The sequence below is a fragment of the Oryzias latipes genome, chromosome 6, assembly GCF_053564925.1.
Source record: "Oryzias latipes strain Hd-rR chromosome 6, Olatipes_Hd-rR_3.1".
Classification (NCBI taxonomy): Eukaryota; Metazoa; Chordata; class Actinopteri; order Beloniformes; family Adrianichthyidae; genus Oryzias; species Oryzias latipes.
Window position 1 is genome coordinate 7857467 of NC_136242.1, and position 18668 is coordinate 7876134.

An 18668-nucleotide genomic window follows, 5' to 3' on the forward strand; every position below is an offset into this window, starting at 1 on the left:
TATAAATGTATATAAATAAAGTTTAATAAACATAGTATTATGAAGTATTAGTGCATGTTCTGACAATTCAAAAACTACACAGTCAGAGTACACAAATCTTTGTGAGTAGATGCTTTAGTAACAGATGAGCCATTTTATTACAAAAACTATCATATTTCATGCTGTGCTGTAAACCTTGCAATGGGGGGAGCATGGCATTTTTAAAGCGCTGCTGGCTCCGTGACCGGCGGTCATGAAGCGGGTGCTGCAGGAAAACACTGCTGCCTTAGTGGGCTCAGATCTCTTGGGAACTTCGTAGCCAGCAGCAGGCGCCCTGACAGGACAGCTGGGTCAGAAGGGGCGACCTCTGATCGAGGAGGCACACGGGGCGATCCGGGCCTCAATAAACACTCCAGTGGGCCGGAGCGGTCGTCTGCCGGGGTACTTGACGTGCCGAAGGGCAAGTAGCGACTTTCTGATGACAGTGTATTTAAACATGCATGTGCAGTGACGTATGTTTCAGAGGATGTTTAATTGCCCGTTCTGCATGTCAATCAAGTCACGCACTTCTTAGTGAGGATTCTAATTGGCTGACGGATTTTTTAGAAATATATATATATATATTTTTTGGTTAGATATCTTTGCTGGCCTGCGATTTACGCTCATGTCCTTGAAGATCAACAGGTCGATCGCGATCGACGTATTGAGCACCCCTGTGTTACAGAAACATCCATCCTTGAGCCTACCCAGCTAATGGGGCAAAGGTGGGGTACACCCTTAATGGTTCACCAGTAGGGAATCATCTCACAGTACATTTAGGAGTCTGGCTGTCACCCTGCATTTGTCCAGTCATCTGTTGTCATCCTTTTTGGTTCTCCTGTTTTTACTTTTTAATTTCAGTCTTATGCTCAGTTTCCTGCATTTTGCGTCCTACAGTTCTGGAAAACAAATCTGAGTGAATAAGTCTATTGTTTTCTGGTGGTTTTGTTCTTTAGATGGACCATCATTTGCATTCAGTTTTGCATCTGAACATTTCCACCTGGTTTACACAGTTTAGCATAGAGGCCAGTATAAATGAGGCTGGGGGGTCTTTTTAGTATTGTGTTATGTTCACTCAGCAGTGCCGTGAATAATGAGAAACTAAACCTTTTAGGAGAGGGATGATTTATCCCAGCAAATCACATTGGTTTAGGCTGAGTGGCATTCATTCACAGTCGCTGACCTAGAAATGTTGCTGCAACAATGGAGATGAATTGGAACAATATGGCTCTTATTCCCTGTGAACGAACAGCATCTATCTAACAGGGCACATAATACAGGCAGGGGAATGACTGAGCCTGGCTGGGCCAGAGTGGAAGACCACTGCCAACAGGAGCCTGTGCTCCAAACAGTTCATTTTCCTAAAGCCATGTCACTGAAACAAAAGACAAGTCACTTTTCCCTTCCACCTTCAAAACATTGATCCTTCAGCTTATCTGGGAAGTTTTGGTTTTGTTCTGTTACTTGTCCTGTCCAGCAGCTCAGCAAACAGATAGGAGCTTGTGGTCTCAAGGAAATTTTGATGGATACACACAAAAGCAGGAGATGGGGGTGCCAGAGTTAAAATAGTTTTATCACAGAATTCTAAAACCAATTAAAAATGATGTGTTAAAATAGAAGCACACCAAAAAAAAACATGAAACAGAAGTTCAGTATTCTGAGGAACAGAATGGCTTAGGGAGGTGGAGGCTCCCAAAGAACAAAAGGATAAATCACCCCACTCACGTGATGCAGATCACACACACACACTCATGAACCCTTCAACCCAAGGACATGTCACTCCAAACCAGGGATGGCCTCCACCTTAAGCTCAGGACTGACACCTGGGTCCTCAGCTCTGAGGGAGGGGGGCAAACAAACAAGGATTCATGCATTCTCAAAGAAAAATTTAGGAATTTTTCTTAAAAAACAAAACAAAAGAAACTCTTATAGGAGCGGGTCCCAGCAGTTCGCGTTTGTCCCAAAACAAATCCAAACCTACAACACAACAAAACAAACACTGCACACACGCACACACTCATTTAACAAAAAAATCGGCCACAGAAACGAGGGTTAGCCAGTTAGACGGGTGCTGCTCGATGTGGATAGTGCTGCCGATCTTTTCTTGGTGGATGGTGGGGGAGAATCCGGGCATGAATGTCCCGATCAGTCCTCCTTTGGCTATAGCAGCCAGCGAGCACCCCAGCAGAATCCTCTTTGCAGTCCAACAAGCATTTGGCACACACAACCAGGGACAGTCAAATGTTTCAGGAACTCAATAGATGTAAAGCAGAAGCTGTTCAGCAAACAGGAGCTTCAGGAAGTCCCTGGCAATACAAGACAAACATTAGCCAAAAATAAAAGAACGCCTTAAAGGCAACTGCAGGGCTTGACCATCGCCAACGTACTAGACAGACTCCGTTCATCACCTGGAAGGCACAAAATCATGCCTCACTCAACTGCAGGCGCTGCAATTAAGCCTAATTGGATGCCTGCCGCTATTACCTGGAGCTGAAAACAGTATAGAAACATGAGGCGGGCGAAGGTTACCACCTGTCTACCACCACCGCTACGTTACCTGTAAGGCTAACCGGAAGTGTGCAACCAGGAAGTAAGCGGTACCAGTGGCCAAATGATGCCCATGATAACCAGTGGACGCCTTGGGCTTCTTATAGCACCCCATGAGGCCACTGCCTGCAATTATCCTCCCCACTGCACCTGAGACAATTCATCCTGCCATGAGCTGAAGGCCTCTTGTGTTGGACAGATTTTACTGTTACAAAGTCCCAGCACCCAAGGGACCCGACCACCTCAACTGAGGGATTGGTTCCCCACCAGGGATGGCGTTGGGGACAGAAGATCAGAGGCCTCACCTTCATTGTGTAACGTGTGTGTGTGTTTGTTGCAGTGTATATTGTTATGGGGTAGAGAGATGTGTGTAATAGTTGTAGTTAAAATTGGCGGGTAGGGCACTGCAAGGACATCTCCTGACTGCTTACAGTGATGTCCAAACACCCTTCCACCAAGGGTCCCTACATGTCTAAGGTGCAGTTAAAATTGTCTGGGAACTTTAACTGTAAGTTAAAGGGTGCTTTGCGGGTTTTCTCAGTGTTGCTATTGGTCATTTTACTCAAGTCTAAACTAAAATATACACTGTTAACTCATCACAGCATCCACTCTATGCCTGATCCTAAAGTAGTCAAAGAACGCTGTAACTCATTTGCTGTCAAAGCTTAATTAAACCTAGAACTGATACAAATGTTCCATTTCTTGGCATTTTCAAAATCAATCAATGACATGGGACCAAAAACAACTTCAATGTTTTCTTTATAGAATGCGAATGCAGCCAGAATCATTTGTTCTAGAACTTTTATCAGTAGAAGTCATGGTTAAACGACCCAAAACCTAACATCTTATTATTCAAACCAAATACTTTTTACCCTGAACCCTTATTTGGCGTACTGCACCTTTATCTTTTTTTCCCATCTTTTTTACCTTGACTTTTACTTGATTAATTAGAATTTTAACCATTACAGTTTTCATATTACTGTTGCTTTTATGTCCCTCTTAAGATTCTCTAAGTGCCTCATATAGTATGCTACATAGTTAAAGATGTTTGAAGCTGTGTAAAGGAAAAGCAATGAAAGAACTCTGACCAGATTTACAATAAAAACTATGTTGTCCATATCTCCAAAACAAAGGAGTTTAGCTATGGAGTCAAAGAGAAGCTCATCCATGGCCAGGAGGAGAAGCAGGACAACTGTTCTAAATACTTGGGATTTTTGGAATTTCAAAACTTTGGATCTGGCTTACAGTAATCCTGTTGTAAGGACCATGCTGGATGGATCACAAACAGCTGACTAGTGGATAACAATTATTGAGAGCTTGGAGCTGGGGAGACAGACAGACTGGCAGACCGAATCAAACAAAGTTCTCTGGAGCCAAAATGTCCAAACGGCTTAGCTGGAGTCAGTAAGAGGACAATCCGGCTGGAGGAACTGGGCTTCATGCTGTTTTCCTGATGGCTCTGACTGAGAAGGGGGTGGAGCAAGACAGACACAAACAGGACCAGAGACAGGGATCCCAACAGATCCATATCTCAAAACCCTGCTGGATCAGATCAAATGTGCTTAGATCTTCCTTGATTAGGATTTCCAGATCACAGGATCAGAGATGAGGTCTAGGAAAAAGGCAGAGCCTTTTTTTTTTTTTTTTTTAAACAAAACAAGGATGAATCTGCACAGCTTTTGTGACTAAACGTGAGTGATATCTTGCCCAAGTAGTGATTAGTATTAATCATTTTTATATTTGAAAAAATACAACAACCCATAATTCATTCTGAACTGACTGTGCAGTACTTATATCATATTCTTATTAATGTTGTCTTAGTTTGATTTTTTGTGTGTCTTTATTTTGCTTTTATTGAATTAATGTGTTTTATTTCCATGTTGAAAGACATTTTTTCCATTGAACATACAATAAACTACGGAGCCCGGACCTGTCATGGGTAAAAAAATAAATTAATAAATAAAAAACTTCGCTCCCACGACATGTAATTTAATTCCCACAAAATAATTGTGACCTTTTACACACCCAGTTTTTCAACCGCAAATAAACTTCATTGCCATAGGTTGCATCTTTGTTGTAAATACGATAACAATTATAAAATTTAATGATGTTTTTCGTTGACTATAGCGAGGTGATCGCTACGCCGGCAGATGGAGAGCCAGATGGGGAAGCAGCCAGCTCGGGCCTCCTAAATCTTTTGATATTTTTCTTATTTTATTGAGACAATAATAAATAGATTGTTTGTTTTTGTTTTTTTCCCCTTGTAAACTAATGTGGGTCACAGAGACACAAATGTAGCGGCAGAAAGCGGATTTTGGGACAGGATGCAGTGAACGTCACCGTACCGGGTTATGGAGATGAGATTACTGATGCTTCTGCAGAGCTTATTTAAATAAATAAATCAGATCTCTAAACATCTTCCGATTCTCCCATGCATTGTAATGAGATATACACAGTCAGAAATATGAATATTACCATATCGTGGGAACGAATTACTACTCAGTGAGAACAACATGCATTTCTGTGGTAATGAAAATCCTAATTCGTGGGAACGATTTAATTTTGTTTTTCCATGTCAGGTCACAGGCTCCGTAATAAATCTACCTGCCTGCATGTCTGTTTAAGCTCCATAACTTGTTAGGACACATTAAACCGAATACCTTGAGCTAACTCCACTTTAAAGGATTTAAACATTTTTTTCAGTCAAGAATAGCTCACAATGACAAAACTTAAATGTTTTTTTTTAACCTAGTTGGTCAAAGCATGAATTAGGAAGAAATCTAAAACATGAAATATTCATACGGTACACAAAAGACCAGTGTTCATGAGGGCAGCTCTGTCACTGGATTCCTCTAAATTCAGATGAGTCCTCAACAAGCCACTTATAGTCTTCAAATAAGCCTTACAAACAGCGGGTTCTTCTCTCTGTTCACTTTTGCATGTAGTTTTAAAAAAAATGCACTTTAAGCCTGAGGATTGTTCATTTTGAAAGTGAAGTCCTGCTGGGTGCTGCTGATCTCTAACAGTCCTCTTCCTCCCTCTGGTGGACTGCTTGCACAGAGGTTTGAATAACTTTAAGCTGTACCTTAAAATTACATTTGTTCCACACACATCATTTAAACAGCTTATTAACCCTTGTGCTATCTTAGATGACCCCCCCCTTCCATTGATGTGTTCTCCCTACCATGACAAAGGTGGATAAAGGTGGAAAGATTTCCTGTAATCCATGGACACCAGTGAAGATCACAAATCATTGAAGAAAAAAGGTTCAGAGCACTGTCTAGTGGGTCTAGATGACCCAACTCCCAATGTTAAAGTGCCTAGGATAGCACAAGGGTTACGCATTACATGCAGTCTTATGGTCTTTAGAGACACGAAAAAAGCCAGATGAGGCTGACACGTAGAGCGCTTTATGCGGAACCCTGGACATGACATAAAAAATAAAAGTTAAATTGTTCCCTCAATTTATTTTGTCCGCACAAATTCGTATTTTAATGCGCACAAACACATACTCCTTTTGAACTGCAGTTATGTAATCTTTAGTGGAACTTGTTCTCAGTGCTGTTTTATATTGACCTTCAAGGTATAGTAGGAACTTCATGAAAGAGTTTTTAGAGTTCTTAGCTGAATATCTACCAAGATATGATCAATTTTTAAGTGCCTTAACCCTTGTGCTATCTTAGATGACCCCCCCCCCCTTACATTGACGTGTTCTCCCTACCATGACAAAGGTGGATAAAGGTGGAAAGATTTCATATAATCCATGGACACCAGTGAAGATCACAAATCATTGAAGAAAAAAGGTTCAGAGCACTGTCTAGTGGGTCTAGATGACCCAACTCCCAATGTTAAAGTGCCTAGGATAGCACAAGGGTTAAGCAGAACAATGGGCAAATGACCTTAAAAGGGTTTTGGAAACCTTTTTTTTAACGTAGTCTGTACAAAAGGATAACGGTTGACATTAAGATTTCCCACACGCCACACCTCCTGAACGCACTACCACCGGGCGTGCAGACTGCAGCTGATGCCCGTATGAGACATGAGCTGAGCATTTGGGTTGTGTGTGAAAAAAAATTTAAGTATAAAGTTATTAACCACTCTGGTATGTTTCTGCTAATTACCAGTGTATTTTCATTATTTACTACGAGTTTCAATGTCTGTTTAACCCTTCTGCTATCCTAGGCATTTTAACATTGGGAGTTGGGTCATCTAGACCAGTGTTTTTCAACCAGTGTGCCGCGGCACACTAGTGTGCCGTGGGAGATGGTCAAGTGTGCCTTGGGAAATTGCCCTCATTAACTGATCTAAAAACATTTCCCATCTCCAGGATTTCAGTTCTTTGTTCATCCCAACAGGCCCCGATAAAACACCAAGAAATTGGGAATATGAAAGATCATAAAATACTTTTTTCTTTGTGTTTATTTGATTCTATTAAATACATTTTGATAAGGATGACGATACCGCGATTTAGCCGCAGCTTTAGCTATGTTAGGAAATGTTCCGCCCCTTTAACTTTCTCCAACAATCATTCTTGGAGGCTTAATCACATGTCATCAGTCTGACCAATCAGAAGTGGTTAAAGTCTTCACTTCCTTGTTCTGAATTCTGCTGAAAAAGTCTCTCAGTTCTAAGAAAAATACCAGCTAAAGCTCGTCTTTAGCGGTGAAGCTTTCCACAGAATCCGGTGTCGGACCGTGGAAAAAGTGAACAAAACAGTGAAGCTCAGAGACGCTAGTCTGTCTGCGTTCGGCGGATTATTGAACTACATCTCCCATGATGCATTTGGTTATTAAAGTGACAGTGTGAGCGTCTGGGTGCACGACTATCTCCTCTTAACGTCGTGAAACCACAACGACCACAAATCAAACAGTTTTTAAATCTTTTAACTTAACTTTTATTACATCTTTAAAAAACAGCTGCCACAATTTTTTCTGCCACAATTATCACAAAAATGCATGTGAGATCATGAAGGGACTGTGGATCAATACAGACCGAGTTTCTCCTTTTTTCTTTTTTTTTGAATGCCGGTGTGCCGCGGGATTTTTGTCAAGGTTGAAGTGCGCCGTGGCTCAAAAAAGGTTGAAAAACACTGATCTAGACCCACTAGACAGTGCTCTGAACCTTTTTTCTTCAATGATTTGTGATCTTCACTGGTGTCCATGGGTTACATGAAATCTTTCCACCTTGTGTAGCAACATTATGTGCAACATTATGTGCCCCTGACACCCCTGACCTAGGGTCAGGGGTGTCAGGGGCAGGTTAGGGGCAGGTTTGAACGGGTGGAGAAAAGTGATAGAGTTTCAGCTCAAATGAAATTAAAGATGTAGAAAACTGTGGTGAGAGCAGCCATGTTGTTCAGTCTAGAGACACTGAGGAAAAGACAGGATCCAGAGCTGGAGGTAGCAGAGATGAAGATGCTGAGATTCTCTTTGGGAGGGACCAGGATGGATCAGAGATGAGGACATCAGAGGGTCAACACTTTGGAGGTTCTGGAGATAAAGTCAGACTGAGATGGTTCAGACATGTCCAGAGGAGAGACAGTGAATCTATTGGTAGAAGAATGCTGAGTCTGGAACTGCCAGGCAAGAGGTCCAGAGGAAGACCAGAGAGGGGGTTTGTAGATGCAATCAAGGAAAACATGAAGGTAGATTATGTTAGAGTACAGGATGCAGAAGACAGGGTTAGATGAAGGAAGCTGATTCACTGTGGAAAGTCGAAAGAAAAGAAGACAGGTTTTACTTTATTAAGAAGAAAATTAATTCATAACAATACATATTTATTTCTTTATTAAGAAAAAACTGTTGAAAACAAATAATAATAAACATACTATAGCAAGAAGAACAAATACTGAGTGACGTAGTTTGATTAGGTAAATGCAAAATACTCTGATAAAATAGATTTAACAAAGCAAACAAAACACTGATGCAACACTTACACAGATGTGAAATCTGACATATACATACAAAATGATTGATGTACATTTATTTGTATAAACTTAATATTTTTCATTTTCTACTACATCTTGAAAGCCAATGAAGCAAAACATGTTTTTCCTTTATTTAATGAAAAATTACCACAAAAAAAGAGCAACAAAAGCGATCATGCTGAAGGGCAGTTTTTCCCCCCAAAACTTAAACCCTGATGACTTTGATTGAAGTTGGATACAGAAGCTTCGGCTTGCAGCTCCACCCAGCATAGCACTGACAGGTGAAGTTTGCAGCCCAGGTATTGAGATCCTGCGCAGATGGCTGACCGACTGCCACATACCTCTCTCCCGACCGAAATATACGGAATTGATTGGAGTTTAGGTGAAGGTAAGTTGGGGAGTTGTAGTTCTTCCGGGTGCAGCGGCCCTTTCCCTGGCATAAGACTTGGCTGCAAAGCATGGTGGCTGCCGTCACGTTGGCAACGTATGGGTTGAATGTGAATTTTAGGAACTCTGACAGAGACTGGCAGGAAACCTATGTGAATATGTCAAAACAGACAGAAAAAAGAGAAAAAGAGCTCATGAGCTGGAGTGGTGTGTATGTAATTCACATGCATTTCATTTGAACTATGCGCATATTAACACAGAAAAAAAGATTATGCTAATAAACACAAAAAGTTTGCAACACGTTACTTCCAGGATAAAAACTTGTGTAAAAATATGTTTTCATTCCCTTTATGGTAATGTTTGTTCTTTGCTGATGTTGTCTTGAAGACAAATAATCATTTCTAGGACCTCTGCAGGAATTGTGGTCAGGAAATTTGAGAATACTGGCATAATAGTGTTTTTCTAGAGATAGAAAAAAATTAGAAAGGAGTATAGAAGTATTAAATACAAAATTGATGAAGAGGAAGAAATGATTTCTTTGTTTAGCCCAGAAGAATGTGATGTCAGACGTTTTTTTTTTATTGTTGTTTTTCGCTGTGAATATAATTTAAAGCATGGCATCTCTGTCAAACATCTATCTCTTGTCTCAACCCTAATTATGCTCTCCAAAAACTAAAAAAAAATCTAATTAAAAGCTCCGTCTGACGTGGGACCACCAATGCTTTTGTGCATGAAAACGTGCAGGGTGGCAAGAATTTGTTCACTCATATTCCACATTTTCTGAAAAAGAGCAGTTGTAGCTGCTGTAAACAAAACTGTAAAAAAGTTCTCTGCCGCTGTAAACAAAACTCAATGTTGTCAAAAAGTGTGATTCCCCCCCCCCTCACATACACCCCAGACAACGTGGCAGCTGCAGAAATGTTCACAGTGGTAGGCTACTGCTCTGAAAGAAGTAGACAGTCCAGTCCAGTAGTTTTAGTGTGTTTTAATGGGAAGTAGCATTGATGCTCACTTGAGAACCTTAAAACCCTTGTGCTATCTTAGATGACCCCACCCTTACTTTGACGTGTTCTCCCTACCATGACAAAGGTGGATAAAGGTGGAAAGATTTCATGTAATCCATGGACACCAGTGAAGATCACAAATCATTGAAGAAAAAAGGTTCAGAGCACTGTCTAGTGGGTCTAGATGACCCAACTCCCAATGGTAAAGTGCCTAGGATAGCACAAGGGTTACAGGGCCTATACTATGCTTTTTTTAAGCCTTTCAGAGTAAGCAATGTAAGGGATAAAGGCCAACCAAGTGTGCAGTATCATATATTCCGCAGTGTGCGCGGAAGCCTTCACGGCGGACGCTTGCTTCTGCAAAGTGCATTAATTTCTGTTATATGAATTCTCGATTCTGAGTGGCTGCTGGGTGTGCATTATCCCTTGTGCTATCTTAGATGACCAACTTTCATTTGTTAAATTTCCTAGAACTTTTCATTTGTTATTTATACATTCAAGTAATTTCGTTAATCTTTGTGAGTTTTTCTTTCAGTAACAAAAGGTTATAATGTGTATGCTTTCCTTGCTAGCATCTAACACCCTGCTTCTCTGCCCGTGGTGATCGGAGCACTCGGGGCACTAACCCCAAACTGGAAGAGCGGCTGGAGCAGATCCCTGGCCTGGATAAACCTCAGACATCTCAGTCCAGAAAAGTGTAGTGCTAGGAAAAGTTGCCTCTTGAGATAATGACTCAGATAGGGTGAGAAATATATACAGTTGAAACAAATTGCCATGTTAATCTACTGCTCACTTGTTTTACCTAATTCAATCTAAAAATGTTTTACCTTATTAGAAATGTAAGGAGACTTTAAGGAAGCAGGGTTTCATCTAAAGTTTGATCGGGACTTGTTTTGGGGTTTTTTAATACTGAAATGCAGTCTCCATCTTGTTTTATTGTGTATAGATTTATTTTTTCTCTTCCATATCGGTAACGGCCCATGTTAGTCTTGTCTTCACAGCATCAAAAAGTATCAATTTAAGATCTTTAATGTTTTTACAAAGAAAAGACCTATTGTTTTCCTTTTTTTTTTTACTTTGAATGAATGGATTTTTAGTCTGTGCTGGTGCTCACATTCCCTGACCTGCAACCTGCAATGTAGGCTAATATTTGATCTCACGTATTTGTTAAGTTTGATGCTAAATAAAGCTGTAAATTTGCCATGCAGTTTTGGTTGTAATATATTTGTATTTCTACAAAAACGGAGGGATTAAAAAAACAGAAGTCAAATAAATATGAGAAATGTTCTTTTTCACATCTGTAATTAAAGATTAGAAACCTCTCTGTGACTCAACATTTTCTTTTTGGGGTTTCAAAGAGGAAGCAAAGATATGTTTTTCTTTGTCTGATCATTTGTGTTTCTCTTTTCAAAAACTACTGAGGCATGTCTTGACGATACACAAGTAAGGAAACAAGGAAAACTATGATCACCTTTTGTGTCAAAGTACAGTAAAGACTTTAAATTCAAATTATCTTCAAGAGTTATATTGTTAGACAGGCAACCAGCGCACATGTACACAGTGTTTTATCAGCTAGTCTTTCAATGTTCAATGACATTTGAATCCGATCAGACCAGCTCAAACACCACTATTAATTGTTTTTCAATTACCTTAGTGTTGTAGTCCTTCATGCCACCCCACATTACAACCCCTGAGGCCCCCAGTGCTGCAGACTCCCCAATGGTGCTGATGAGATCCATCTAAAAGATGACAATCAAACATTCAAATTGCACCATTTGTGCATTGTTTTGAAATTTGCACTTTTCCTTGCATATTTCATGAGAAACATCCTTATTCTGATGAAGAGGCTTTAATGTTTCACCTGGCAAAACTTACTTTATGATACTGTTGTCACATGTTTTACTGACTTTAAGGACAAATATTTGTGTGACAATTAATCCTAAACATCTTCCAACAACATTCAAATGCGAACACGTCTCGTGAAGTCAGCATGTTGCTACACAACATGCAGACAATAAAAAAAACAGAAGTAAAATGAACCAGATAACAGAGTACAGATAGTGGTTTGCATCACACCAAACCAAATGAACAGTCTTGTTTCTGCAATCATTTATAGACACGTTTGAGGCTAAACATGCTGAGGATCCTGCCTAAAAATTCAGTATCACAGTCCAAAGGTTTTCTGTGCAACTTTAGCCATAGAGAGACATTTATTTCAATCCCTTTGGTTCATGTACAGTTATAGTGGTAGCCTAACTAATCTAGAATAATCTAGACAAATTTAAAAAGAAAATGATTCAAAGGGGCGTATCCACAAAAAATGTATGTTAACATCAAAAATTGCCACAATCTATTTTTTAAGCAAATAATCAAATTTGTTCTATTGCCCCTCTGAGATTATTGTAACTATAATAAAGGTTTTTCATAATATCTATAATTCGTACTCCAAGAATTGGTTATTTTTTGTTAGCCAAGGATTTAGATTAAAGAAACAATATCAGTTTTTTCCACCCAGATTCAAGTTCTGTCAGATTATCCTAGACGATAATGTTGTATGACACATAGACAAAGTATATAAATGAGACAAAATGAAAAACTCACCTGACTCTCAAACAACTGGGTCTGATCTCGATACAGTGGCCTGGAATAGACATAGATTGGCACCATGTACGGACGTTTGGGAAGAGCTGCCACCCTCATTGCCTCCTGGACACGATTTCGAACAAACAAGGCTGCCCGAGGGGAATTCCTCAGGCTTTTGTGGAGGTAAACAGATGGAAAGAGGGCAGTGCTTCGTTCCCAAAGCCAAAGCAACTGATTGTTCTGCTTCTGGATCTTCACTGAGCATTTGCCTGTATAATTTGACTTGTCCCAGCCGTAGTTGAAGCAGTCAGGAAGAAGGTAGAAACCCCAGCGGCGGCTTGGGCGTTTACCAATGCCAAGGCTAATTGTTTTTTCCATGAGGGTTCGTCCAGCCTGTTGGAATAGTCTCTTTGCAAGTTTAAAAGTCTGTGTTAATGGTAAAAATGGGGCAATATGCAGAGCATGAGCTATTGATAACTTCTGATAAATACGTTTTGAACCCCAGTTCTGGTCCCATAGTGGACGCCAGGACTCCCAGTCAATTACAGCCAACCCAGGAGAGGAGTCTTGGGAGATATAGTGATCTATTTGGCCCCGAGCCTTTATAAGGTGCTCAGTCAGGTTGCCATTTTGGGGAATGCCGCCTTTGTATATTTTACGCTTCATGGTGTCAACTTTAGGGTAAAGTCCAAGACGGTCTTCATAAAAGATGGTAAGGAACTGACCTGGCCTATTTGTGGGTGTAGTCACTGCCTGGAAGGCTGCAGTGTCTAGAGGAATGTCGAGCCGTTGACACTGTTCGGTAGGAGCATTCCAAATGGCCACAAATGGGTGGTCATGGATTAATGGGGGCTCAACTGGTGGCAGCGCAGAAGCAGAGAAGAACAGGGCAAGGATACAGATGGCACCAGTTGGCAGCAAAGGCAAAGCCATCGTGATTGCTTTTAACAAAGACAAACAGAAATGATTCAGTCAGAACAACATTCAACATTGTGGTTGTGTGCTGGTTTCTAAAAAGATAAAATCATAGTATCTGTTAAATACTTGTAATACATTTCTTGACCTAAAGACGAAATAAAGATAAACAATAAAATCCTAGTAATTTAAAGAAAACGTGTTCTGATCAAATTTTCCAAGTATTGTCTTGTTTTGTTTTTAAAACAAAACAAAACCACAAATATGTGTTTTTTTGCAATTTCAATAACTTCTGACAATAATCCAGTTGTTTATACCATTCAATGTCATTTCCAAGAGGAGGATATGTAAACCAGTTAGAGCACAAAAAGCATGTCATCTGTACTTACCTCTTGCTGTCTTTGGTGAGCAATTAAGTTCTGCTGTTATCTTAACAGTTTTTTTCCGCAGCATCATTTGTCAGAGGAAGCTGGTCAAACTGATCTCTTTCTCTCCAGAGTCTGGCCAGGGCAGTGGAAGCACTCTCATGTTTATCTGTCTGTTTTAAAAAAAGATTAAAAGTTTTTTTTTTGTACAATTGTATCCAGAATTAATAAAAGTAGACATTTACTTTGATAGGAAAACATTGTAGGTTACGTTTGACAAACTGATGTTGCTCTTGACTTTGGGCGACTGGATGGCTCAGTTGGCTGGGACGGGAAATCAGGGTTCGATTCTTATGGGGCACGATGAGCTTCATCCAGGGTGGGTCCTTGGGCAAAACCCCTCGCGCTACTCCCTAACCTTTGGAGCCACAAGGGGGCCTTTAAATTTGAACAAGCTGCATTTTCTAATGCTTTAGTAATCTCAACTGAAAACGAACGTGGTGCAAAAGGAAGCTTCTGTCGTCTCTCAGACAGTTTTAAAAAGTCACAAATACCTTAGAAACAGGAGTGTCAGACTCCAGGCCTCGAGGGTCAGCATCCTGCTAGTTTTTAAGAAATCCCCCTTTATTTGCTGCTGATTACCTGCATCAGAAAATAAGGAAATTCAATGGCAGTGTAGGAACAAAAGGCCTAGAAGCTACATAACCAAGTTCTAGCCCCTTTGATACACTGAGATGTGCGACGCCAGAGATGACTGACGCGCCAAGCGGGCTGTCGTTTCCCTATACGACAAAGAAAATGAGTCTTTCACTCCAATCAACCTTGCATTACTTTGTTTCTTTTATTATTTACACTACTGAACAGATTGGACTACTCTTTTGCTTCATTTCCCGCATAAGCGGTCAAAAACCATTTCTCCATCTGGCTCATGCACACCTGTGTGTGGTCAGGTCATCAACCAATTTATAATTGACAGCAAAATATGAAAACAGCGACACCCACAGGACATGTTTCTCAATAGTTCTCCTACTGGCAGGTGAGTTGGAAAGCATGTAAGACAGTGACCCTCAAGACCCGTAGTTTGACAGCTGTGCCTTGGAAACATAAAATATTAGTCAACATAAGTAAACAGTTATTAAAATACCACATATGGCGTCCACATATGAGGACATCACATTGTGGGTTTTATTTTCATTGTAGTTAATTCTGATTACCTGGGGCCCTGTGACTACGAAATAAAAAAAAGCCTCAGAGTCTCAAGAGGTTAAACAAGCATACATTAGTAGAAAACTGATCAACCAGGACTTTACTAAGTATGTCATGTTGCAATGGGGCCAAATAACCTTCTGAATTAGTCTTTTCATTCCCACTCCAATCATCTTGTGATCTATTTTCACAGCCTTCCCAGTGGTCTTTTAATTATGATTGTGCTGTTTTTAGGCAAATCAAAAAACCAGTGTCGTTTTGTAGGAGAGGATTTTTTAAGCTTTTACGACTGGAATTTTTTCGCCTGCTCCTGATTCACAACAATTTAAATAAAGACAGAGTTTTAAAAGATTTTTAATTATTAATCTTCTTTACATACGTCCTTCATAATTAGACAAATGCTACTAGAACATGTGCCATTTTTATCTGAGTGGTGTTTATGTTGATTATTTTTCAGCACTGTCCTGCATGATGTTCTTTAGACTTTTCTTTTCTGCACAACCAAGTCTAGGGCTAACTTCCTTTATTATTAATATTATCATTATTTTGCTGTTTCTTTAGGGTTTCTGGCATGGATGCTGCTCATACAGCCACCAACGACAAAGAAAATAGAGCTTTTGCAAAGCTCATACATGGGGATGGTGAGTCCATTTCAGAATCCTTCAGCCACATATCAAAGTGTCTTTGGGCAAACCCTGGATGGTTTGTTGTGTCCTGGTTAGCATAAGTGGTCTAACTGTTATCTAACCAATGTGTTAATGTGAGTAAGTAGATTGGAATCTCAGAAAAATTGTGTGTACCGGTAGTTAAAAAAGAGCAACAAATGTGTACAATTAAAAATCATTTTAAAAGATTGTGTTTTCAAGGTGTAATACCTTTTAATTTTTTCTACTTGTAAATTGATCATCAGGGGTGTTATTAGGATACTACAAACAACATTTCTCTACATGCATCAGACCCTCTTGGTGACACGTTTTCACACATTTTCTGTATTTTTGTCATTTCCTGTTATGTGGCAAGAATGTTTCAGAATGTGCCTTATCATGCTTGTGGTAATGATTTGTACAAGAAGCGTGACAGCTTGACATGACTTAGTTGTTTTGCCAACTCCTCAGTGAGAGAAGTAGCTATTGGTTCATTTAGGTTGCTACATCACATCATTGCCCAATTGGCCAGTTATTTGTATTGAACCCAGTGGCGGTTCTACACTAACTTACTCCCTGGGCGAGTAACCCCACCAGCGCCCCCCCCCCCCCCCCCCCCCACACACACACATACAAAATTTGACAACATCCTGCTGTGTTCCCTATCTTCTATTTAGCCATTTTACACAAAAAATCCATGAATTTTCTAGACTCGTATTACAGGGGAGTAAAACTCAGTCACACAGGGGCCTAAGTTAAAAACACGCTTAAGGTTTTGGGCCGAAGAAGATAAATGTTTACTGAACACACTAAAGCTAAACTTTTAAACCTTTTAAACTGAACTTTTTGCACATAAATATGAATAAAAACAGGAACACAAGTTAAACCTTAAATAAGTTGTAATATTTTGTTCTCCATTTAAATATATTCTGTCAACATTATACAAATATGAACATGCTGCAGGACAAAAAGCAAAGAAAGCCTGGAAATATTAATAAGAAATTATATCAAATAATTCCATTTTTTTTGCTCTTTCATCATTTTTTAGAGCATTTTTTTAAGCTGGACTCCTGCTTCATTTTTAGCAATAATTTCTTAATGTGTGACGTCCTGTGTGTGTCTTTGTGAAACATATCAGAGGGATTAGATCTAAAAAATAAAACTTATTGTGATTAATATGTTTAGGTCTTATAAAACATTAAAGACTAAATCTTAGAACTCATCAGTGGGATTACTCCAAAAATATTTGGCATTTCCCTAAATTTGTGCAACACCAACAGCAGAAATCCTCCAAAAAAACTCAATCCATAAAAAATGGTCTGCGCCCACCACCCCTCCCCCTCCCCTTCCCTCTGACACACGCGCCTCTGTCTCTATGACGGGACGCGCAGCTGCGGCCCAGAGTTGATTGTCAGATAGAAAAAGACTCCCAATCACCTGTTAGTGTGATTCAGCCAGGCACCGGCGAGTTGCGCTCCCCTCTCGAGTTTTTTGACTTATGTTCCAAAGACTACCGCAAAGAGGTGTGGCCGCAAGCGTCTTGCAGCAGAGGGCGGTGGTCACGTGCGCATCGGGTCTGCTGTGTCGGAGCAAAGAATTGTGGGAAATAATCTCCATTGCCTGCTTTTTTCGAAATTGGGTTGAGCACGGGTGTTTGTTCTGCCTATTTCCTTTTCATGTGCCTGTTTTACGTTGTTTCACTCTGAGATATTCTTTTTTTTTGTTTGTTTTTTTTGCACCATAAGTGTGAAGAGCAAATAGGAGGAAGACATTGTTAAGAGTCTGATGTGTCAAACTTAAAAGCACTAAGTGTCGGCTGCTGAAGCAATTTCAAATTAAAAGCTCCAAGCTTCCTCTTTGAATATAGTATGTAGCACATTAGGTGTAACGCCTCAGGCACGGCAAATGCCGCCCCCTATGAAGTGCCGCCCTGGGCGACCGCCCACATCGCCCATATTAAAAACTGCCACTGATTGAACCTTTTGAGGTAAAAAGAATAGCCTTGTGGCAAAGGACAAAAAAAGTGATTGAAACGTCTTAACTATACTTAAAACTACTTATTAACTTAATTATTGGCTTTTTTGTTTAATTTACCGTTGGAACATTTCAGGGGCAGGATTAAAAATTACCTTGACAGCAGACATTGTGCTACAGCACAAGGCTCAAGGGTATAAAGGCTGCACCCTCTCTGCACGAGCTGTATTATTTACTCTTGCCATATAAGACGCTGCCTTTTTCATTCTTCAGATTCAAAAAGACAGCTCGCCAGCTCAATTTTCACCACAGCCATAGTGTTTGAATAAACCCAAATGGCTCAATGAGCTACATCAACTGATGCAAAGCTTAAAAAACATGTCTGGGGCGGGATTCCCAGCCAAAGGAAGGGGATGTTAACAAATTTTTGATTTTTAGACTAAACCATAGAAATATCTGTTTATGGACTTAACTTCAACATCACAAAACTTCAGTTGGCAAGAAATGAAATAAAAATAGCCCTTGTGTGATGAGTACTGGGGCCAGCACTGAGATGCAGGAGCTATTAGACAGCACCAACTACCAAAAGCCCATTTCTGAGCCAATTTCTGGATCAGTTTGGCCATGGACTCCAAAGTGTCTCTAACCTCATATGCGGAGGCAATGTAGAAACAAGCCCTTTGTTCCTTCCAGGGAACAGCTCTATCTGACTCATTTAGATACATTGATGGCATCTGGACAGAGATGACAACAAAGGAGGTCCAGATCTTCATGGAACAAAGAAATACAGTGGAGTGAAACACCACAATTACCAGAAAGGAGACCAAGAACAACCAGTTGGCTTTCCTGGACTTTGCAGTCATTAGAGCTGTTCAATGGAGTAAAAAACATGCCATTACCAAGGATAATATGTTAAGGAGGGAGAACAACACCGTAGGACCTGTTTCTGCAGTTTAGTCACATGCAAAAGACAAAGGACGTGAATTTGAAGACAACACTATACATATTCTTGACAACAGTAGACAGGCAGTTGCAAGGACAGGTCAGAGAAGGTCATGTTCATATTAATAACCCTTCCCTTGGGGTGGTAGTGGGGGGG

General features: G+C 40.2%; 1 protein-coding gene and 1 long non-coding RNA gene across 3 annotated transcripts; both read right to left on the minus strand.

The window, feature by feature from the left end:
• Window positions 1-1573: 1573 nt before the first annotated feature.
• On the minus strand, window positions 1574-3471 carry LOC144992509 (uncharacterized). The gene is made up of 3 exons (XR_013656552.1): window positions 2576-3471; window positions 2406-2508; window positions 1574-2324 (listed from the first exon to the last, which is right to left on the minus strand). It is a non-coding gene; the product is annotated as an uncharacterized LOC144992509 (long non-coding RNA).
• A 4865-nt stretch (window positions 3472-8336) lies between these two features.
• On the minus strand, window positions 8337-14382 carry spam1 (sperm adhesion molecule 1). 2 transcript variants are annotated; one of them, XM_004069427.5, is made up of 5 exons: window positions 14017-14382; window positions 13770-13918; window positions 12484-13406; window positions 11532-11621; window positions 8337-9026 (listed from the first exon to the last, which is right to left on the minus strand). In XM_004069427.5, the coding sequence occupies exons 2-5, from the start codon at window positions 13834-13836 to the stop codon at window positions 8697-8699; spliced, it is 1410 nt and encodes a 469-aa protein (XP_004069475.2). In that variant the 5' UTR covers window positions 13837-13918; window positions 14017-14382; the 3' UTR covers window positions 8337-8696. The 2 variants fall into 2 exon arrangements, with proteins under 2 accessions (XP_004069475.2, XP_078804476.1); XM_078948350.1 differs by having other exon boundaries at window positions 13991-14382.
• Window positions 14383-18668: the final 4286 nt, after the last annotated feature.